The 24160-nt window shown below is 43.5% G+C and overlaps 1 protein-coding gene across 2 annotated transcripts in view; it reads left to right on the forward strand.

Moving 5' to 3' along the window:
- CDK7 (cyclin dependent kinase 7) overlaps nucleotides 1–14959 on the forward strand; it is a 29172-nt gene extending 14213 nt beyond the window's left edge. For both annotated transcript variants that reach the window (XM_040340521.1, XM_040340528.1), the window contains 7 exons: nucleotides 442–552; nucleotides 3742–3860; nucleotides 4653–4752; nucleotides 4886–4972; nucleotides 5209–5358; nucleotides 9202–9349; nucleotides 14781–14959. In XM_040340521.1, coding sequence (XP_040196455.1) covers nucleotides 442–552; nucleotides 3742–3860; nucleotides 4653–4752; nucleotides 4886–4972; nucleotides 5209–5358; nucleotides 9202–9349; nucleotides 14781–14809 — 744 coding nt within the window. In that variant the 3' untranslated portion in view covers nucleotides 14810–14959. The remainder of the gene's footprint in view (nucleotides 1–441; nucleotides 553–3741; nucleotides 3861–4652; nucleotides 4753–4885; nucleotides 4973–5208; nucleotides 5359–9201; nucleotides 9350–14780) is intronic.
- The last annotated feature ends 9201 nt before the right edge of the window (nucleotides 14960–24160 follow it).

Raw genomic sequence — 24160 nt, forward strand, 5'->3', positions numbered from 1 at the left:
CACCCGGAGTTTTTTCCGGGTTCGCACCCTCTGTGATTGACCAATGACGTCATGTGCAGGAGCCCTCGGTTTCCGGCATGAAGCTCTGGCAAAGTGTGCCGGACCTTCAGAGCGCATGCGCCAGTGATGTCACTGGCTGAATATCTCCTAAACGATGCACTTTTAGGAGATCTTCATTTTACTTACAGGTAAGCCTTATTATAGGCTAACCCGTAGGTAAAAATAACAAAGTGGGCTTTATTACCGCTTTAAGATGACCACTTACTTGACTAGGAGGGTTTAGTTCCACTTTAAATTTAGGCCTTGTTAAAATGGACACGCCATGCCAGCAAGTGCTGCTTGCAGGCAGCCCATTCAAGTCTTTGCAGACACATCCATACTAGTTTCAGCATACTTGCTAAATATATATATTTTTTATAAATGTACACTGTCTTTTTACAGGCCATTATAAGGGATACCAGTCTAGTCTTGACTCCAGCGCACATAAAGTCTTATGTGCTGATGACTCTTCAGGGCTTGGAGTATTTGCATCATCTCTGGATCCTGCATAGGGTGAGATTTTTACGCATGCTTACCTTACTAAATTTAACCCAGATTCCAGACTTAAAAGGCATTGCATTGTTTCAGATGTTGTTTGACTAGGTATTAGGCTGGCCATACATTATACAACTTACCTTTTGGATTTACCAAAACCATATCATATGAGGTCAAACCGAAACACTTCCAATTTGTATGCAATAAGGCAGGCCCTAGCACTACATAGTTGAAGGTAAAATCCTAAAGAAAATTGTATGGTGTATGGCCAGCTTTAGTGTAGTTATTTTTTTCCCTGTGGTGTTTGTTTGCCTTACCTTGTAATGATGGTCTCATTTTATGGCTTCAATTGTGTAGAGTTGTGGCTGAACGATTCCCCTATGTCCATGTATTCATACACCTAGCTTGTACCTATTTTCTAAAGGGACAGGCAACTTTTTTGTTTCTGGTTATATTCCATGCCTTACCATTTCCTCTGCTGCGCCACAAATGAAGGGGTGCTAATGTGATGAAAGACTGCATAGTGAACTGTCAATTGTTCTGCCTGCTTCATGTAAGATCTGATTACTATTAAATGGGTTGTAAAGGCAGAAGGTGTGTGTGTGTGTGTGTGTGTGTGTGTGTGTGTGTGTGTGTGTGTGTGTGTGTGTGTGTTTTTTATATGCCTTAAGATAAAAAAAAAACTTCTGTGTGTAGCAGCCACCCCAGCACCCTCCTAATTACTTACCTGAGCCCCCTCTCTCTCCAGCGATGTCTAAGACACTCCTCCTGATTGGCTGAGACACAGCAGCCATGCCATTGGCTCCTGTGGCTGTCCATTAAAGCCAGACAGGGGACGGGTCCGGGCTCAGTTTCTGAATGGACACAGGGAGCTGGGATTGGGTGGCCCATAGGAAGCTGCTGGCTGAGGGGGCACTTGATAGGAGGGAGGGGCTAGAAGCAGCAAAGAGGGACTCGAGACGAGGAGGATCCCAGGCTGCTCTGTGCAAAACCAACTGCACAGAGGAGGCAAGTATAACATGTTTTATGTTAACTTTTTCTTGAGATGTCACATGGACAATCTCATAAAGTTTAAATGCCAGCCACGCAGTGTGAGTCAGTTGATTGCCTCACACTGTGCTATGCTTAAGGTAATGCAGTGGTGTGGGCCCAGCACATAGGAGAAACAGCATTTTGCTTTGTCCATCCAGTGGGATTGCACTGTAATGGCTTCCTAACGCAGTCCTACCACATGTGCTATGGACATGCCCTCTGAGACCCATGGATTGTGGGATCTATTTTCTTCACAGGAAGTGTCAGTTCCTAAACTACAGACAGAGGTTGTGCATGTGCGGTGTCATATTGCATGCCTCATGTTTGAACACAGACTTCTGCGAAAATGTACGCTAGTACAGGCTACTATAGTGCAACAAATGACACCATGAAACTACATGATCTGTACACCTCTTATGGAGGTGGAAAATACAAGGTAGGAAGGTTCAACCACTAGGGGCCCGCACTATAGCAGAATGACTGCCACAGTGTGGATCCCAATTGCCGGGAGGACATCAATAGACGTGTTCCCCTTTGCGCGCCTTTGCAGGGCGTGTGGCACGCATTTCGATCACCCGAGTCACTGAGACTTGGGTGATCACAAATCCGAGTAAGGGGCTGGTCCCGGCCCCTTACTACGTGATCAGCTGTCAGCCAATGGCAGCGGAGCACGTGATGTAAACAAAGCTCAGTAATTTGTGTGTTTGTGTTTTTTCTTTTTTTTACGCTAACAGCGCGAGGAGGAAAAAAAGCCGATCACCGGCCTAGGTGCAAGGGACATCGGTCCCGAAGAGGAAGGAGGCACATCTGCCTCATGTGTGCCAATCTGTACCCCCCCTGCCAGTGTCCACAGTGCCACCTATTGATGCCCACAAGTGCCGCCCATCCGTGCCACCTCTCGGTGCCCATCAGTGCAGCTTTATGAGTATACATCAATGAAGGAGAAAAATGACCCGTTTGCAAAATTTTATAACAACATATTTTTTTTTTTTTTTTAATTCAGTCTTTAAAAAAGATAAAAACCTCAGAGGTGATTAAATGCCACCAAAAGAAAGCTCTATTTGTAGGAAAATTTATAATTTCATTTGAGTACAGTGTTGTATGACCGCAATTGTCATTTAAAGTGCATCAGCGCTGAAAATTGGTTTGGGCAAGAGGGGGGGTTTAAGTGCCCAATAAGCAAGTGGTTAAAAAGCTTTTTAACTAAAAGAAAAAATGAATATCCCAGCAGCTTTACCATCCCTGCTCCCTCCATGTAGCACCAGTACCGCCTTGGTTTATTGCACCAAATATAAAGCGTGCGATTCCTGCACTAGTGAGCAAGAGATGAGCGAGGTGTCCTGACTGGGCTACTTGTAAAGAGTTTAGGAGGGGGGATCCGTTTTTCATATTCATAGTTTGATGTTAAGCTGTGCGGGAGTGAATATTCAGAAGTCTTTTTTTAGTAGTGCTTTTCAGCCAAGGTTCATCCTATTTGGGGATATGCTGGTGGGCATGAATGCCTGAAGGATTGGATTGCGGAGGCTCATTAGCCACTCTCTTGTATTTGTGGCCTGCTTATTATTCCCTCAGACCTAGCTGCCCTAAAGTAAGAGGGTCCAGTAGGCCCAGCCTGTGTCTGGTCATTGGCTGCTGTAGCAGGAGATTTGAAGTAATTCTGGTAGTTACTACGTAAGTGGTTTTTCTAATTGACTTTCCATGATGTAGTTCTTCCCATCCACACAGATGAAAATCCCACCTGCTGGGACATTGAAGTCTGACATTTGTTTTTTCAACTTGTCCATTCCACAGAAGTCTATCCAACGGTTTTCCTCTGTCGAGCTGGGACTGGCACCCATTGATCGAAACTTGATTGGTCCCCACTTAATTGGCTGAATTGTGATCCATATGTGTTTGGCGTTTTTTAATTAAATTGCCTCTCCAAAACAAAAATTTACAATTGAATCAAAATTGGCGGTAATTAACAGATCCCCAACTGCTACACTTAATGGTACAAAACCCCTTTTGAAATGTGAATTAAAATTATAGATGCAGGGCTCTCGTACAATATACAAACAAAATTCCCATCACTAAAAGTGTGTGTGTGTGTGTGTGTGTGTGTGGCTATTTATCCTTTTTTCTAAATTATATAGTTGTGATTTTTTTTTTTTTGTGAATACAATTTTTGTGTTGCAGGATTTAAAGCCAAACAACTTGTTACTGGATGAGAATGGAGTCCTTAAACTGGCTGATTTTGGTTTGGCCAAATCATTTGGAAGTCCAAACAGAGTGTACACCCACCAAGTGGTAACGAGGTATATAATCTGTTCATTTTAGTTCAAATTTTTTTTTTTTTTAAATGTATCATCTATGGTGCCCACAATACAAAAATACTGTAGATTTGATTTATGTGTGTGTGTGTGAAATATATAGGCTCAATTCAGCAAGTGCAAAAGCACTTTACTTCATCGCGATGCTATACAGTGACATGAATGAGATGTACTTTTGTACGCCTTTTAAATAAAGCTCAATTAAAAAAAAGGGAGTTTTTGGACCAGACCGCTGCCGAAGAGGAAAGTTCTGTGGTTTACCTCTTCGGCAATTCTGTGCGTGAATTGGTCCTTAAGCCTCTCTCTGCCATTTGCACAAGGCCCCAGCCAGCCTTTGGGAATGAATTCAGCTGCTGATCAATTCATTCTGTCCCCATTCAGTTACTCAATCGCTCTCCTTCCCCTGTTGTAGGGGAAGGGATCAGCACTGTAAACAGTGCGATCACACAGTACCCAGTCCCTTGGAATGGCTTGGTACAGTAGCTGGGTAATGGCAGCTCAGTACACACAATTACTGGGAAAATTGGCCACCCAGTAGCTATTTATCCAGTGCTATTCATAAATGGCACTGGGTAAATAAAGGGCTGTCGGTCCATTGACCGACATACCCTAGTAGAAAAGTGCTTAATGAACATTAAAGTATTTGATTGCTGTAATAATTTTATTTTTTCCTATATAAAATTCTGTGTATTGGAAGAGGGAAGAGATAAACTAAGTTATTGATACTGTAACATTTATCACATCTGTTATTGAAAAGTTCTTGTATTGCTTTAATAGGTGGTATCGGTCTCCAGAGTTACTATTTGGTGCCAGAATGTATGGTGTGGGTGTTGACATGTGGGCAGTCGGCTGTATTTTGGCAGAGTTGCTGCTAAGGGTATGTAATCTATATAATCTCTGGAAAATGATAAACTGATGATGGCAACTGTTAGACATGTCACCAAAATGTAAGTATGAGCTTAGGGCTGAGTATGCACTGGTGGAAACTAAATGTCCTTGTTTTCTATTAGGTGCCTTTTCTGCCTGGGGATTCTGATTTGGATCAACTCACAAGGATATTTGAGACATTGGGTACTCCAACAGAAGATCAATGGCCTGTGAGTATCCGTTCTATTTGTTTTCTAAATATAAAATATATATACTGTTAATTTTGTTATATCCAATAACTGGCTTTTATGTATAATGCACTGTATTGTTTACCATTTGCATTGTAAAATATGCAGAGAACTAAGGCGCACATTACAAAGAAACTTTTTGCATTTTTGTTTTTTTTTTTGGTCTCAAAATCCTGTTTATAAAAAAAAAATACATAATACATGTGTCTCCTATGCAGGGCATGTCTAACCTGCCAGACTACGTTACCTTTAAAAGCTTTCCAGGAACAGCACTAGATCAGATATTCACTGCTGCAGGAGATGACCTGCTAGAACTCTTACAAGGTTTATTCACATACAGCCCCTGTGCACGGTACACAGCCTCACAGGTACGTCTTCAGCATTGACTGAAATATTTTTCAACTTTTGATCTTTTGTGTTTCCTCGTTTTTTGTTTGACTCTATGTAGGACTATGTCATTGAATCAACCATGGTTTCGGCATATAAAAATTATTGATGCATATATTTCAAAAGTTGTCTTTGCAGGGCCCTATACCCCTCTCCTCATCTGCATAGCCTGATGTGGGTCTTAAAGACTGTTACTTTGCCCATTCAAAACAAAGGGACAATGTGTAAAGGTCCCTAATCTGCAGTCACAGCTGCCACCAAACTACCTGGTATTGCATCCTTTATTGAGAGTGGGGATGTTGCCTACTCCGTCATATGACCGTTTGCAGGCCTAGCAGTTGCAATGCATCAGGAGGAGGCCACGTCCTCCACTACACATTTTTGCACGGGTTGCAATAGCATGTTAGGAAGGGAGGCTGCCATCTGTGAAAACCATGTACCAAAACAAACCGTAGACCGAGTATTCGCGAATCTCGACCTTTTTAATGTTCCTGCCCTTCTTCTAAACTCCAGCCATGTATACATTTTTTATATATATATATATATATATATATATATAATATATTTATTATTATTATTTTTAACTGCCAGGGTTTGCAAAAGGATAAAGTGTGTATGACGTTTGGCCAAAAAGTGATCACTTCTTTCCTTACGAGGGGAGTGGTGGCACAGGTAGCCATAAAAAAACAAAATGGAAAGCGGTTGTAGTCCTTGCCGCCGCTATTGTGTCAAAAACGAGTCCCTCAAAAAATGGGACTTCAAAGGACCATGAACACTCAAAGAAAAATAAATATATGAAAAAAAAAAATATGAATTTATTATGAAAAGTAAATAACGTCTTACAATATGGATATAAATGAAACACATGATACAAAGAAGCAAATGACAAACAAACATGGAAGGGGCCTAAACCAACTGTTGGAGACAAATTTGGGATTTATTCATTTATATACATATTGTAAGATGTTTACTTTTTGTATTTTTTTTATATATATATATATATATATATATATATATATATATATATATATATATATATATATATATATATATATATATATATATATATATATATTTTGTTTGTTGTGTGTGTTCATGGTCCTTTAAAGTCCTCTCGCCCCCAACCCCCCCTATATATATATATATATATATATATATATATATATATATATATATATATATATATATATATATATATATATATATATATATATATATATAACATTTTTTTTTCTGAGGCACCCTGTTCTTACAATAGTATTAGGGATGTGAACCTGAACCTCCTTTTTCTCCCAATTTAGTCTAACACTTTTCTGTAGATTGTGTCTGACACGGCTATTCTACTTTGGGAAAGCTGATAAGAATATGCTTTGTGAACATTGTATCCTTTTTGGTTTTTCTATGGTTAAACTTGTGTAACCATTACATAACATCTGTGATAAATATAATTTAGGAAGGTAATTGTTTCAATCCTTTGCTTCTGGACAGAGACATGCAGCAATATGTGTGCTGACCTCAAGGTGTCAAAATGTATGTTTTTCCTCTGTTTTATACATATATGGAACAATTGATTATGTGTACATGTGGCATTTAAAGCTTAAGAGTACTTGTATAAAAAAAAAATTGTGTTATTTCATGTAAGGACAACAATAGCCTACTTATTAATTAAAGGGTATGATATCCACAACATATGGCAGAATATATACATCGGAGATATAAATCGCACTTTAAGAAGCCCTGTTGACATGCTTTGCAGGATTTCACTTTTTCAGGACCGCTTTTTTCCTATATACATTTTTTTTTTTTTTTTTTTTAAAGCGGGTTGTAAAGATTATTTAATCTGGCCCTGATCCACGTCTTCTGGGGTCCCTCAGTGGCCGTCTCTGGTCCTCCCCTCAAGAACTTTCCACCTTCATGCGAGGGAGCTCGCATGGTGGTAAGTTTTTGCGAGCTGCTCCCATGATACAGCCGGCAGCTATAGCTGCTCACTGTATTACTCCGGCCGGCGCCCCGCGTCATTGGATGTGATTGACAGCAGCGCGAGCCAATGGCTGCGCTGCTTTCAATCCATCCACTCTAGCCAATCGACGACCAGGCTGAGCAGCGACGAGGACATCAGGGGCGAACGCTGCAGGTGAACAGGCTCAGGTAAGTAAAACGGGGGGCCAGTATTGTCGGATGTTTTTTCACCTTAATGCATAGGATGCATTAAGGTGAAAAAACATGTACTTTTTTAGGGTCCCCTTTTTTTTAATGAGGTTATACAAATGGTTTTAAAAGATAAATCGAAGGCTTTTTTTCACATGTGGTGCAGTAAAACCAAGCGGTTAAGCCACAGTTTTGCCCCCTGTCTAAGCGATGACCTACAGCCGCTCATGTCTGTACCCAGGCCACGACCGTATCGAAACATAAAACATTTGGCACCTCACTCAGTGATGTATAAACTGCTTCAGCCAAAGGGACGTATTGTGAAGCCCTTCTATATTTGACAGTGGGAGAGATACCTGCAGAACATTTTTTCTGAAACCCAACTTGACCATTTGTTAGGCTTGACTCATACCAGCTCTGTGGACACAGATGCAAGTAAACAACTTTAAGCTGTTGGCACGCTGGTATATGGTACCTACTAGGCTGGCTAGATTCTACTCCAATATATCTGATCTGTGTTTGGAGGGACTGTGGCCAGCGTGGTACTTTCCTCCATGTGTCGTGGGAATGCATTAAAATACGACCCTTCTGGCATGTCATTCAGACCCAAATTTAAGGTAATTCTTGATATCCCGGACTCCCTATGCAGTTCTTGTTGCATGTGCCATCCATTCTAAATAGTCACTACAGGAAATGGTATTCTGCCACACCACCGTAATGCTGCTCACCGCCTCATTCCAATCTACTGGAACAAAATCCCAGGTGCCTGGTCGGGCCGAGTGGATCAAACTGGTTAATGGCATAGTGGAGGCGGAGGATGGCCAAGTGCAAGGATCACTATAAAAATTTGTATACAGTTTGGGTCACACGGATACACTATACATCCGGGGCCTCTGGGACACCTTAGCCCTTTGTTATAGTGTTGCTGGTCTGGCGGCTGCCTAAGACCCTGTTTCATGCTCTTTTGCTCTGTCCTTAGTTATTAAAAATGGCTTTGCCATATATGTCCTGATGGATTTATTAACCTATGATCTGGCTGGTGATTGGTTGCCGGCCGTTCCTAGCAATCAATTGCCTGCTGTGTAATGTAAAAAGCTAACTCCAGCGGTTCCCGCCCCCCAATCCAGCCCTGTGATACCGTCGCTGACCAATGAAGAGGCCAGAAGCGAAAATGTGCATGGGTCAGGTGCTCGTGAATTAATCATGGGCACTGATGGGTCAGACATCTAGCGGTGGTGTGCCGGGTGCAGCCCTCGGGTTGCCGAGCTCCTGGGTTATACTTTAAGAGAATTTGATACAATGTTGAGAGTGAAATTGCTTTCAGCATTGTATATCTTTCCCTAGATGGAATTTTAAGACCATTGTGTAATGTCATTAATATTGACGAGAAACCCTGAGGAGTGGAATGCTGCAAAACCTGTTCACAGGGGTGATTCGAGTTTGATTTTATACCTCTGATGAATATATTAACCATTATTGTCTAACTGTATGCCCTATGTCATGGACATTTTCTGCTCTTGAGTTTATGGACCATTTTGGTCTTTTTGTAGAATAGTGCAAATCCATTTTGTTTGGGTGGTTTAGACATATAAAGATGGTTTTTAAATGCAAAAATCCCTTTTCTTTAATCCAGATACATTGACTTGCTTAATATATACACATGTATTTTTCTGTAGGCACTAAAGAAAAAATATTTTAGTAACAGACCAGCACCAACACCTGGACATTTGCTGCCAAGACCAAACTGCTCAGTAGAGGCATTAAAAGAGCAACAAAATCTTACCCTGGGCATTAAGAGGAAGCGAGTGGAAGGTGCAGAACAAAGTAAGTATTTGTTCCCATTTCACGTTTTCCAAACTTTAGTCACAGAAAAACACACTTCCAACCCCATGTTTGGTATCCACCTTAAAGGGGGAAAAAATGTTTTCCTAAATATAGCTTCCTTTACAGGTAAGTGCAGTCCTCCTCCTTCACTTACCTCATCCTTTTGATTTTGCTTTTAAATGTCCCTATTTTCTTCTGAGAAATCCTCACTTCCTGTTATTGTGTAACTCCACACAGTAATGCAAGGCTTTCTCCTTGGTGTGGAGAAAGCCTCTTGAGGGGGCAAACAGGAGTGTCAGGACGCCCACTTACACACCGCTCCTTTCTCTATCTGCAAAGTAGAGAGTGTCCTGACTTTTCTGCTCGCCCCCTCAAGAGGCTTTCTCCACACCAGGGAGAAAGCCTTGCATTACTGTGTGTAGTTAGACAGAAGAACAGGAAGTGAGGATTTCTCAGAAGAAATAAGGACATTTAAAAGCAAAATGGAAGGATGAGGTAAGTGAAGGAGGACTGCACTAAGGTAAAGGAAGCTATTTAGGGAATTTTTTTTTTTTTTTTTTTTTTTTCCCTTTACAACCCCTTTAAGTTTTCTATTTACTACTTGTAGGAGAATCTTTGGTAGTGTATACTTGCTAATACTGTCTGAAGTGATGCAATCACGCACTAACAGGAAGAGATCAATGAACTACCATGGCGCTGTTGTGCACATTCTAACAACAAGCCGACAGCTGCAAAGGCTGTAGCTTTCTTGCAGTTTCCCATTCACCGAACACCAAATGACTTGGCCGGGCAGGCAGAGTGGCTCATGGCCACATTTTCAAACCATGACAGCCGGCGCCCTAAAAACTGGTGTAGCATGTTACAAAAGGTGAACTTGTCCCTTAATTGCCAGAAAATAAGCGATCGACTAGCCATGAGTTTAATCGACCATCAACATGTGGTCAATTTTAATTCCAAAATAGGCTATAAATTTATCACTTCAGTACAGTTTAATAAAATGTAATTTGAAGGGAAAGCACTATTTTTGTTGCATCTGCATTTAATCGGGACGATCTCAATGCCATCTATTGAATACACCCAGTTGTCTTAACTGTTTTGCAAAAAAAAAAAACTCTTAATAATTTTTTTGCTCAAGCAGGCCATTAAAGCGGTAGTAAACCACAGGTTAAAAGAAAAAACTTCCCCTGCAAGGCAATGTCATCGCATACCAGCACCTTATGAGAGATTTGCCTTAAAACAGGGCTTCCATCTCCCCCCCCCCCCCCCCCCACTCTTCCTTTCAGGTTTGCAACTTCTGGCTACATGACTGACTGGGGCTGTGATGTCATCACTCCCATGCATGCGCTCGGCAGCCCCTGGTTTATGACAGGGGCTCTGAAGGTCTGGCACGTTATGTCAGACCTTTAGAGCGCCAGGGACGTCACTGCATTGTAATATCTCCTAAACCTGGGGTGTCCAAACATTTTTTCAAAGAGGGCCAGATTTGATGAAGTGAACATGCGCAAGGGCCGACCATTTTGCCTGACATTCTTTGAACCATTAAAATTCGGTCCGAGGGTGTTCGTCCGAGCACTAATACACTGCCCAACAATAATTCTCTTGCCTTTGTGGCTGTGTGTGAGTAAAGAGATGAGCTTGGGTGTATTATTTATTGGCATATAACACGCACCTTCACTTTAAGGCCTTGTACACACGAGCAGACATATCCGATGAAAACTGTCCGCGGACCATTTTCATCGGACGTGTCTGCTGGGATCTTTTGGTCTGATGTGTGTACACACCATCAGACCAAAATCCCCGCGGACAGAGAACGCGGTGACGTAGGAGACGCCGACGTTCTCTGACACGGGAGTTCAATGCTTCCATGCATGCGTCGAATCAATTTGACGCATTCGCGGGATTTCGGGCCAGAGGACATGTCCAATGAGTCGTACTAACATGCTAAGAAACTTTTGTCCACTGGACACCTGTCCGCTAGGCCGGAAAACTGTCTGGTAGGCTCTACACACGGTCGGACATGTCCGCGGAAACTGGTCCGACGGACATGGTCGACGGACCAGTTTCAGCGGACATGTTCGGTCGTGTGTACAAGGCCTAAGAGGGAAGTTTCAGGGAAAATTTTTTTTTTTTTTTTTTTTGCCAGGAATGCACTCACGAGCGCCAAAGATTAATTGCAGGAGAATCTCCTGTTTACACAGCGGCCTCGTTAATAGAAAGTCCTGCCTCCTTTGATGGACAGAACAGTCGTCCAATGGCAGCGTGGCACTTTCTATTACAGAGGCCGCCCATAAACAGGAAATTCTCGTGTGTGTGTGTGTGTGACTGTGTGTGTGACTGTGTGTGTGTGTGTGTGTGTGTGTGTGTGTACGGCGCTCGTCCCGCCTCCTCGCTATCCCATTCCAAGGCATATACATCTTTGTGGCCCTGGCGCTGGGAGATTTTCGGGGGCCACAAAAGATATATATGTCCAAGTAACCAGACGGGCCATTCAAAACCGGAACTCGGACCGCAATTGTCCCGCGGCCCAGACTTTGGACATGCCTGTCTTAAACGGTGCACATTTAGAAGATATTCTAAATGTAAGGTAAGTTACAAGATGAAATACCACCATCTTGTCCACTACAGATAGTCAGCTCCTTCCGGTACTTGGGAGTCATAATACAACATTCCATGGCCTCCTATGTCAAGACTAATTTAGACCCCCTCATAGGGCGCTTGAAAACTACTTTCAAAACCTGGGCTAATCTTCCATTAACATTACTGGGTAGAATTAATATTTTTAAGATGATTTTCTTGCCACGATTTCTGTATGTTTTGGGTAATTCGCCAGTGTATGTCACAAAAAATAAATTCAAAGAGAGAGATTCCATCCTCGCCTCCTTTTTGTGGGGAGGGGGGGCGGTCAGGATTGCCAAGGACACCCTTCAGTTACCAGTACTGGAGGGCGGATTGGCCCTCCCCTGCCTTCAAATGTATTATATTGCCTCTCAATTGGCCCACGTACACTGGTGGTTTTACCCCGAAGCCAACAATGCAGCCACTGCATTGGAGGCAGCCATCCTCACCTCCTATGAATCCCTGCAAAATTTGATTCATCGTATGTCCCTTGGGGGGCGGGAGGGAACGAGTATTATAGCTATGACTCTACGGATTATTAAACTCACTAAATTGCAAGTCCCCTCCAGCAGTAATACATACTCACCGAACACTCCACTGTGGGGGAATCCGAACCTTCCGGAATTTTTCCGTAGATCGGATGGGGGATACTGGTCGAAAAGGGGGGTAAAAACTATTTTACATCTGTTCTCAGGCAATGTGTTTCGTACTTTTGAGGAATTTCGTAGAGACTATAATCTGCCACGCACGGCTTACTTCCTTTACCTACAGATACGCCACACTGCAGCAACGCAGTCTGGCCTTCGTAACATAGTCATCCAGCTTTCTCGGCTGGAGCGACTACTAACTGACCCCTCGCACACCAAGTTAGTCTCCACATATTATGGGTCTCTCCTGCACACTACGACTCAAAGGCTGAGCAAAGCGGCTGCTAGCTGGAGAGCCGACATCCCTGAGCTGACGGAGGAGATCTGGCAGGAGGTATTGCCCCTCCAGGTCCCTTCTGTCATTTCGTCCCGGGACAAGGTAATACAGACCAAACTGTTATATAGATCCTACTTCACACCATGCTTACTGTTCAAACTGAGCAGAATCCCCTCAGCGCTATGCTCCCGATGCGGCGCGGCCGATGGCACGTTCTTTCATATGATGTGGGAGTGTGCTCCGATTAGGAAGTTCTGGTCGGAGGTCACGGCCTTCATTAGCTCGCTGACTGAGATACCCAATATATGTAATCCTCTGAGGTGTTTACTGGGCCACATTGATGACGAGACTATATCTAAGAATATGCAAACCTTCCTGCGGATGGTACTGTTCTATGCTAAGAAGTCTATAACCTTCCACTGGAAGTCTCCATCCTTACCTACAATTACCTTTTGGCTCACCACCATCAATCGTGCTATACCGCTGTATAAGATGACATATGAGGCCAGAGGGTGTCCAAAAAAATTCTTGAAGGTCTGGGGCTCTTGGGTTGATTCCGAGAGCACCATACCTCCTGCTCCTTGAACTTTGACTGATACCTCTGCCCGTTGAATAGATCTAAGTGAGTAAATTAACGATTATGATGTTTTTCTCCCACCTTTCTCTGTGCGTTTTTATGGAAATGCTCAATGTGTACCAGCTACCAAAGTTTTGTAAAATGATGTACCGGGCGATGTTCGCCTAGGATGTGTGTTTGTTGTATTGTCTGTTTTGTATGTACAAAAATTTCAAAATAAAAATTTACCTTTTAAAAAAAAAAAAGTTACAAGATGAAAAGGTGGGTTTACTACAGCTTTAAAATCGCTAGCAATTATTCACAAGGCATAGCGACTGATCATTAATACATTTAAAAAATGTCTTTCTATGGAGTAAGCTGCACAAGTAGCATGTAGTAGCAGTCTCTAATGATTGCACAGATACTTTCATGATACTATTGCATGCTACTTGTATCAACTCTGTAAACGTTCTCCTTATTCTAAGGAGAGATTTGCTCGTGTGTTGGGAGATGCGGAGTCTGGCTATTGGGTGACAACTGAAAATTGGTTTATGCAGGATTTCTCATGTAAATTGGCATGAAGCAAGTCCATTTACAAATTGAAGAAAGTTGTTTTTTTTTTTTTATTTTTTTTTTTTTGTCGTTTTTCAGAAGTCAAAAAACAATGTGAAGCCCACACACGCTTTTTTTAAAAACATATTTTTTTTTTTCATGCTGAAAAACGACCGTGTGTACGCGGCATTAGACTTTTTTTATTACATCTTGCAGAAAGGGCACCAAATCCAGAGGATATAATCAAAGTCTATGGCTTAGTGCAGGAAAGCTGCATTTGCACAGTGCTGTACCCTGCAGATGAGTGTGAAAGCAGCCTAATGACCCTTTTATATAAGTGGTAATATGCCCATTGCCAAAGTGCATGTGATGATTAATACACTGACCTTTTTTCCTCTGCCAGCTCCTGCTGGCATTGCTCTCCAGGCTGCTAGGAAGGTCCCAGAAGTGCATTTGGTATCACTCCTAGGACAGGAGCAGGCGCTACAGAGGAAGCATCGACTTATGCGGCTCCTGCTCCCTCCACGGCTGGCGCCAGCTCCATGTACTCTCATACTGAGATGGCAACCGATTGAACGCGATTTGGGCTTCCTGACCCGCCATCCTAGAGTATGGGCTTCCCTGGTTAGAGGTCGCAGGGCACAGCAGCAGGCTCCGCAGGCCATGGATGGAGCACCCCTGGCTTACAGGCCTATGGATTACATGAAACCTACTATATAGTTATGTCAGGTGACTGACACTATTTTTCAGTTTTAATCAAGTTATATATTTTTTTTCTTTCAGAAGACATTGTAAAAAAGCTGAACTTTTGACAAGATTGGAACATATCTGCTGTACATAGAAGTGCTGCTATGAACATGAACTCAAGGTGTTAAAGATCATTGTAATATATTGTACATTAATGTGGTGCTTTTGTTAGTAAACATATTTTTGTGAATAAATTGGATTTTTTCCTTTTTAAAGTCTGTGCATTTCTTAAGCTGTATTTTCCATCTTGAATCCTGTTGCTCATAAATTTCCTGGTAGTTTTCCAATAACAAAAACATTGAAGACCACTGGGGACTCGAGTGTATATTAGACAAAAGAAATTACTGTGGTCTTGTTTGTAGCAACCAGACTTTCTTCTCGTGCTCTTGGCTTGCGGGACAAAATGTTTATTGGAATCCTATTGGCTGCATCAGAAGGCATGTCTTCTTCTTTTTCACCAGCTGTTGCGTATCAGATCCAGGATGTTTCCTATAACGATTACATAAACATGTTCTGGAAGTTAAACTAGTGTATCGGAAATGTGGAAGTGTGGTGGGAAGATGTGTGTTAGTTTTCTTGACCTTAGTAGTCAAAATCCAAACTAAAAAGGTGTCATGTTAACGTGTAGTTATTCTGAACCGGGTCTCAAACTGACAGCCCTCCAGCTGTTGCAAAACTACAAGTCCCATCATGCCTCTGCCTGAGGGAGTCATGCTTGTAATTGTCAGCCTTGCAATGCCTCATGGGAATTGTAGTTTCACAACAGCTGGAGGACTACCAGTTTGAGACGCCTGGTTTCTAAACCCATGCAGTTTAATAAAAACAATTGGTCCATCAAACCTGTATTTGGTTTAAGTATTCCTTCTATGCTTTGGTGTGTGTGTGTGTGTGCTATTATTTTTTTACTGCGAAAGGTCACTAGACAGAAATGACAGGTCTTTCATGTAGTGATTTCTAGAACTATAAAGGCCTCCAAAGATGCAAAATGGTTAATACTTGTATAATTATGAGATACACTAAGGCCTTGTTTACACTTGCAGTTTGGGGAGGGATTCAGCAAAAGCGCATTTGAGACATGTTTTTGCTGCCCCCCCCACCACCTCCTTCTTCTTTTTTTTTTTAAGCATGCCCCCTTTTGGGTGGTCTTTTGCTTTTATTGAAGAAATGGCTGTTTGTGTCCCTGTGGAAAGTGAATCTGTATGGGAGTGGTTTTATAATTACCCTTTAGCTGCTACAGCGACAGGGCTCTAATGACCTCTGCCACAGGCCCTCCCCGTGATTGTGATTATGGAGATGATCCTCCTTGATAGAATTGCGCCTGGATCTCCTTCAGATAGTTTTCAGGTATCGACTGACAGGTGATCAGCCTCTCAGTGTCCGGCTACCTTGATCCCCGGTGGTTTGTCAAAACCCTATTGGATCGCCAGCCTCTCATTGGCTCTCCTCAAATGGACTCCCCACCGAACATCTCGCTTGGGATCTTCAGGATTGGGAACCCAGTCGACTACTGGGCTCCTTGCCACAGCTTAAATGTTCCGGACCAACATGGTCCCGGAACCAGGAACACCGCATGGCACGTGCACCCCGGCCTAGAAGGCTATTATCCGGGGCACTGTGATACAGTCACCTTGGAGGCGTCTGTCACATAAATACCCTCCCCCAGCATGCGCAGTGAGACTGAACCCTCCTGATAGGCTGCTGGGGAAGAGCACCCAAACCTCGACTCCACTGCTGCCACCCATCGCCCTGGGGTAGGAACTACACCCCAGTAACAATAGACAGCTCACAGCACAGCCAAGCTGAGACAGAGACCCAGTTTTGAACATAGTAATTGGATCAGAGTCAGTTAACACTCTGATCCCTCTCTAAATTTAACTAGCACCGGTACTTTTTAAGTACCGTATTTATCGGCGTATACCGTGCACTTTTTCCCCCCTTAAAATAAGGGGAAAATCGTAGGTGCGCGATATACGCCGATACCCGCGCTTAGTTTGAATGCCTGCACCGACGTACACTCGGCTACATTCGGCCAGGCTCGGCTTCACTCGTGCTCACACATAAACGTGAGCACGAGCGAAGCCGAGCCTGGCTGAATGTAGCAGAGTGTACTGCACTCGGTATACGTCGGCGGAGGCGTTCAAACTGAGCGTGGGAAGCGGTGATTTTGACGGGGAGACGGCACGGGAGAAGCCGGGAGGACACCACCGGACCCGACGAGGCCGCCGATGGACGCCGCGCAAGACACCAAAACTTTTTTACAGAAATTGCGGGTCCACGCTATACGCCGGAGCGCGCAATACCCCGATAAATACGGTAACCAGGCGCTACACATGTGTAATATATTATATAAAAAAATTGTGCCAATTTGTTTTCCCCACAAAAGTGGAGATACTCTTTAAGTTACAAAGGAGGGTGTACATATGACATGGCACACAATGCTTTGCATCACGGCGTGGCAAAAATGATCCCTCTTGTTGTGTTTGACAGGCAGTACCACCCGCTGAATGCAACCCATCCAAGTAAATGGGGATGTGCACAAATGTGTGTAATGCACTGAGTTGCAGGGTTCAAGGGGTTAAAATAGGTGGCGAGGAGCAATATAAACAATGTTGGGGTGGGGGCTACAACTAGGCACGGAGGATAAAATATTAACTAAATGAGGGTGCCCTTATAAAAAGGTGGACTCCATATAATGCCTCTGAACCATCTGTCCAATGCCCTCTAAAGAGCAATAGCTCTTCAGTGAGCATTGTTTGCCTAAAAAGGCAAAGTATTGAAGTAAGCAAAAAAAAATTGCCAGCTTAGAATAGAATTTTATTTTTTTTTTTTTTTTTTTTTTTTCTTTCTAATTAACAGTTGACCATGTTAAAATGATTTTGGTTATGCAAATTAACACCTAGTTATTGTCACATTACCCAACAAAAGCAATACTGGCCTTCTATGCATGAATAAGGAATGGGTTTGATTATACTAAACTCCTAAAACTCGGCATGGGGGAGGCAAGTTGTAACTTTTTCCTGCAGAGAATCGCACGCTGTGATTTTTATCCCAAGACCAGGATGAGCCAAGTCTGCTTGGTTTGTACAGCTGTCTTAAAGTCTTTTTTGATGTTTGCAACTCTTGGATTCTTCCTAACTACTAGTACATTGTTCCTGGATGTAGCGGTTGAAATTTTGTTACAAGTTGCAGGGAACATAAAAGGCCAATAGGCTGCGGGTAAACGGGAAATAAGAGCGGGCCTGTGTACCGCTCATCGCTGGCTTTTATCTTCCTCCAGGGCTTTGCCTTTCTTGTGCTGGTGAACAATATGTGCTTTGAATGGAAATGTAAATGGAAGGCGTTGCCATTGTGAGGCCACTGATCTCTTCTGAATGGCCACTTTTCACAGTACTGCCCAACTGAAAAATCTCTGCGTCCCTATTGTGTGAGCTCAAGTGCCTTCAGTTGTTCACTAATTGGTCACATTGACCTGAGCCAGACAGCAAGGACCAGCTACAATGGTCATGCCATCCAAGCCACAACAAGCCATGAAATGTACTTCCATTTGCAATTGGATGTTGTTTATTTGGCTCTTGTACGGTATATTTCACGTGTGAAAAGAAACCTTGTACCTTGTTTTTGTGCATGAAATACAACACGGTGAGCGTTTTATTGTTCTGTATTAAAAAAATGCATTTAAATCCTTAAATATCTGGTATATTTAGAAATGGAACTTCCAATTCTACCACTATTACCAGGTAGTAAAATGTTAAACTTTTTTTTTTCATAGTTCGTTTTTTTTTTTTTTCATAGTTCGTTTTTTTTTTTTTTCGCCGGGGATGGGGGGGCGCGAAAACAATTATACCACTCTAAAACATTTTACTACCTGCCGTGCAAAATTGTGGTATAATTAGGCAAGTTCCATTTGTCACAAAAAATGTTTATGAAAAAATTTGCAAAATTGTGGTAAACTTTTCAGTTACAAATGGAATTCTACCACGATTTTTGCATTGCAGGTAGTAAAATGTTTTAATCTTCATGCAAACAAAAAGTTGTTTTTTCATTTTTTATATATTTATATATATATATATATATATATATATATATATATATATATATATATATATATATATATATATATATATATATATATATATATATATATATATATATATATATAAACAAATCTACCACTCTAAAACATTTTACGATCTGCAATGCAAAATCGTGGTAGAATTGGGCAAGTTCCATTTCTCACCAAAAAAAAAAAAAAAAAAAAAAAACCTTTAATGAAAATAAAGGGGCGTTCCGGGCAAAAAAAAAAATTAAAAGCCAGAAGCTACACATACTGTAGCTGCTGGCTTTTAATAGATGGAGACTTGCCTGTCCTGGTGTCCCTCAATGTCGGCACCGCAGCTGATGTTTCCCATCAGCTGTCGGGTGCTGCCGTCGCCATTGTGGGTAAGGGAAACCCGGCAGTGTAGCCTTTCGGCTTTCACGCCAGGAACCATACTGTGCATTCGCGAGGCCCCGCTCCTCTCTCCTATTAGCCCGGTGGCCAGGGGAGGAGGAGGAGGGAGCCCCGCGGTGACGTTGCGGCTGGACTTCCAGAAGTGGGGAGGGATACCTGTCTTTGACAGGTATCCTGACCCCCCTCCCCCCTGAAAGGTGTCAATTGTGGCACCGAAGGGGGGGAGGAGGAATACGATGAGCGGAAGTTCCACTCTAGGGTGGAACTCAGCTTTAGGTTTAAAGCTATAATATATATATTTTTTTTTAACCACTTCAAACAACAATAGCAGAAGTTGCGCAAAGGGTGGCGGTAAACAGCTACTTAGTTTTGTGAATGTTGGCTGAAAATGTTCTGCCGTCTATATGCAGAACAAGTTCACGGACAACGTGATTCGCACAAAAATCCACGGATTTATCTGATAGAAGTCCGATTGTGTATTTAAGAGCATGAACATCCAACATTTGTTGTCGAAAATTCCAACAACAATTGTCCGATGGAGCATACAGACGGTTGGATTATCCGACAAAACACGTTCATTGGACAATTGTTGTCGGAATATCTGATCGTGTGTCCGGGCCTTTAGCCTCGTACACATGATCAGATTTTCAGAAGACTATTTTTTTTATTGCCTGCTAGTCTCATGTCGAAAGTGAGGAGGTTACTCACCATATGAAAATTCTCTACAACAGAATACAATTTCAGAAGTGACGTAATGTGTTGAATAGTTTTGTATGTGTTCTTTAGTTTCTGAGCATGCGCAGGGCCGTTTGAAGGAATTTGGGGGCCCCAAGCAAAATGGACATAGAGGCCCCCCAACCCCCCCCCCCCTGCACACACACAAAGCCTACAGGAACCGGTGGGCGGCCTCCTCCTGGCGGCTCCGGACTGTGAGGGAGGGAGGAGGAGGAGGGGAGAGGGAGGAGGAGGGAAGAGGGAGCCAGGCAGGACACGAGCGGCGCATGGATACAGACCGACGGTAGCGGTGATCTTACCGAAGCCCGGGACAGACTCGTGTGCGGTGCGTCCAGGGGTGTATTTAGGTTTTGTGCTGCCCTAGGCCTGGTGAAACTCACGCACCCCTTCCTTTTTAAGACTCGTCCTGTCATTTCCATGGGATGAGGACAGAGGGACAGGGTGGGAGGGGGGACAAGGTGGGATGAGCACAGGGGGACAGGGTGGGATGAGCACAGGGTGGGATGGGGACAGGGTGGGATGAGCACAGGGGGACAGAGCATCTTAATTTGGGGGGGGGGGGAATGGGGATATGTACTGGGGAGTGATTTGAGAGGGAAGATGATATGTGCTAGTGGGGGGGGGGGGGGGAATCGGACCCCCCACTAGCACATATCATCTTCCCTCTCAAATCACTCCCCAGCACATATCCCCATACCACCCTCTCCTCTCCCATCACTTAATTTGTTCACCTCAAATCTGCCCCCCCCCCCTTTACCTCCTGGTTACTGTGTGCAGCATGGCTCTCTCAGTCACTCGTGTCTCTCCTCGGCTCCTCCTCCTGGCTGTGTACACATTGAGCCAAGAGGGGGGGAGGAGCCGAAGTGTGACTGTGTATTGCAGTCAGTGGAGAGTGAGGGACGGCTGCACTGTAGCCAAATGACGCTGCGGGACACCAGGCGGCAGATGTCCCGGGTGACCGTGCCACTTTGCGGGGGGCGGCAAAATGCCCCCCGCGAACCTCCCGCATGGAGAGCCGCACAGCTGAATCCTGGAGTTCAGTGCAACTGCACGCTTCGGCACTGAACTCCAGGATTCAGCTGTGCGGCTCTCCGTGCGGGAGGAGGGGGGCTCGCGGGGAGCCTGTGAACATAGCAGCAGGGAGACAGACGAGCCAGCTTGGGGGCCCCTTACTAGCTCGGGGCCCCAAGCAATTGCTTGGCTTGCCTGTCCTGTTGCGACGGGCCTGAGCATGCGTAGTCTAGCTCGAACGATTTTTTTCGTACGAAAACCGTACTAATTAAACGTAAATCGGATGATGAGTTTACATCTGACAAAAATTTTATAGTCTGCACATCCAGCTTTTGTCTGATGAAAAATGGAGATCGGCTGTCAATGAGCACCGTACTAACAATCCGAAAATCAGCAGATCGTTTGTCGGATAAAATTTGAGTTCCGATTTTTGTATCGTGTGTATGGGCCTTTAGTGGGCTGCAGCAACCGCTGATTTTCATGCGGCCATCGAATTTAAGTAATCAGGCAAGTTGGAATTTTTGGGCAAAACAAACGATTTTCTAATCAAGGATGGGAGAATCGTGCGAGAAATTAAATTGAAAAAGAAATGCGCATGTGTAAAAAAAAGAAAATTCCTGGAAAGAAAAGAAGATTCCCAGACACGAAAGATCTTTTCTGTAGCAACAGGAGGTGAAAGTGAAGGCTTGGTTAGTCGAATTTCGAAATCAATGGTGGCGTCATCGGATCACAAAATGTCTGACCATGTATGGCCAGCCTTAAATAGGCAACCTCAGTCACAAGAGTATCTTCAAATTCCATGTGTGGCCAACTGGTCTTCCACCAACACCTTCATTTCTCATTGCAGTGTGGAGCCCTCACTTCTGGGAATTAACCACTTCTCCGCCGGGCCTATTCTGCCAATTCTCTCCTTCATGTAAAAATCATAATTTTTTTGCTAGAAAATTAATCAGAACCCACAAACATTATATAATTTTTTTTTAGCAGAAATTCTAGGGAATAAAATGGCGGTCATTGCAACTTTTTTGCCCGCACTGTATTTGCGCAATAATTTTTCAAACGCCTTTTTTGGGGGGAAAAAAAACGGTTTCATGAATTAAAAATTAACAAACCAGTAAAATTATCCCAATTTTTAATATAATGTGAAAGCTGATGTTGCACCGAGTAAATGGATACCTAACATGTCATGCTTTAAAATTGCGCACACTCATGGAATGGCGCCAAACTTCGGTACTTAAAAATCTCCATAGGAGACGCTTTAAATTTTTTTACAGGTTACTATTTTCGAGTTACAGAGGAGGTCTAGTGCTAGAATTGTTGCACACGCTCTAACGTACGCGGCAATACCTCACATGTGGGGTTTGAACGGCGTTTACATATGTGGGCGGGACTTGCATGCGTCTTAGCTTCTGAGCGCGAGCTATCGGGGACAGGGGCGTTTTAAAGAAAAAAAAATATTTTATTTTACTCAATTTCTTTTATTTTTACACTTTTTTTTATATTTTACTTTTTTTGATCACTTTCATTCCTATTAAAAGGAATGTAAATATCCCTTGTAATAGGAATCACTGTGACAGGTCCTCTTTATGGAGAGATGTCGGGTCAATAAGACCCCTCACATCTCTCCTCCAGGCTTAAAAACATGAGATCGTGAAAAAAAATTCACCGATGTCATGCCGACAGCCGCAATTGCGGCTTTGTTTACTTCGTACCCGGGCCTCGGACGGTCATAGAGATGTCTGGTGACCATCTGGTCACCAGTCATCTCTATCGTCATGGGCCGGCGCCGGCAGATTCGTTCTCCGGGCCCCCCCGATGGCGCGAGAGAGCCTGGAGAAGCACCGCTGTCTATAAGAACGATCAAGCGGCGACACTGCTGCTTTGATCGTTCTTATCGTGCACAGAATCGCCGGCAGAAGACGGTGATATCTGAATGATGCCTGTAGCTGCAGGTATCAATCATTCAGATATCACTGCACAAAGTCGAGGACATCATACCGACAAGTGGTTAGGGACTGCACATCAGGTGTGCGTGCACTACTGTTTTTTTTCCTCCACCACCTCACACTGCACTGCCAATAGAACAATGAAATATTGGAATGACGTGGCCGGTGTCAACAGCCTTCAGACTAGGGTTACACAGGGCCGTCTTCAAGGCAGGGCAAAGGGGGAAGCTGCCCTGGGCCCTGTCATTGTTGTGGGGCCCAAAGCAGCCGCCTCATACTTGCCAACTATCCCAGTTTAAAGGGGTTTTCCACCCATTTTTTAAGTTTATTAAAAGTCAGCAGCTACAAAAAGTGTAGCTGCTGGCTTTTAATAAACAGACACTTACCTGCTCCACGGCTCCAGCGACACGCCGCCCGGGGCTCCTCTCCTCCCCCCTCGCCGGCCGGCGTCTTCATTCCTAGCGTGGGCACCCGGCAGTGACAGCTTTCAGCTTCACGACCGGGCACCCACTGCGCATGCGCGAGCGCCGTCCGATTGGACAGGCGCTCGCCTACAGGGAGGGGCTGTGAAAAGGCGATAAAGCTAATCGCCTTTCCAGCCCCTCGGCGGAAGGAGGAAGTGGGACAGGAAGTCCCCTTCTCCTGAAGCCCCCACTCCCCCCCAAAAAAATTAAGCATGTAAGGGGGCGAGGAGTGGGTTAAGCGGAAGTTCCATTTTTAGGTGGAACTCCTCTTTAAATTTTCTTGTCCCTTGAAGTTTTAGTTCTGTGCTGTGTCCTGATATCTCAGTGTGAAGTGCTGCTACTAATTCTGCCCAGCTCTGCCATATTGTTGTGTACATATGACTCACCTGCAGATCCTGTGTTTACATAACAGTCATTCATATGTAAATAACTGAGGCCGGCAGCATTCATATGTAAATAAAGGTGGCATTCATAAGTATATCATGCCTCTCTGCAGTGAAGAGATGATGTGGTGTAACCAATCAGTGGGCAGTATTACTGTACAGTAATCTCTAGCAACCAATTAACAATAAGAAATCATGTGCTGTAACCTCTAGCAACTAATCAGTGAGCCGTAATATGTGCTGTAACCTCTAGCAACTAGGGGTGCAACGGATCAAAAAACTCACGGATCGGATCGATCCTCGGATCAGGAGTCACGGATCGGATCATTTTCGGATCAGCAAAAAAAAAATAATAAAAAAAAAAGACAAATCTTGTTACACCCACCAGAGTTTTAGATTTCACAGTTCTTCTCAACACAAAACTGAG

The sequence above is a fragment of the Rana temporaria genome, chromosome 1 (assembly GCF_905171775.1).
Source record: "Rana temporaria chromosome 1, aRanTem1.1, whole genome shotgun sequence".
Taxonomy (NCBI): Eukaryota; Metazoa; Chordata; class Amphibia; order Anura; family Ranidae; genus Rana; species Rana temporaria.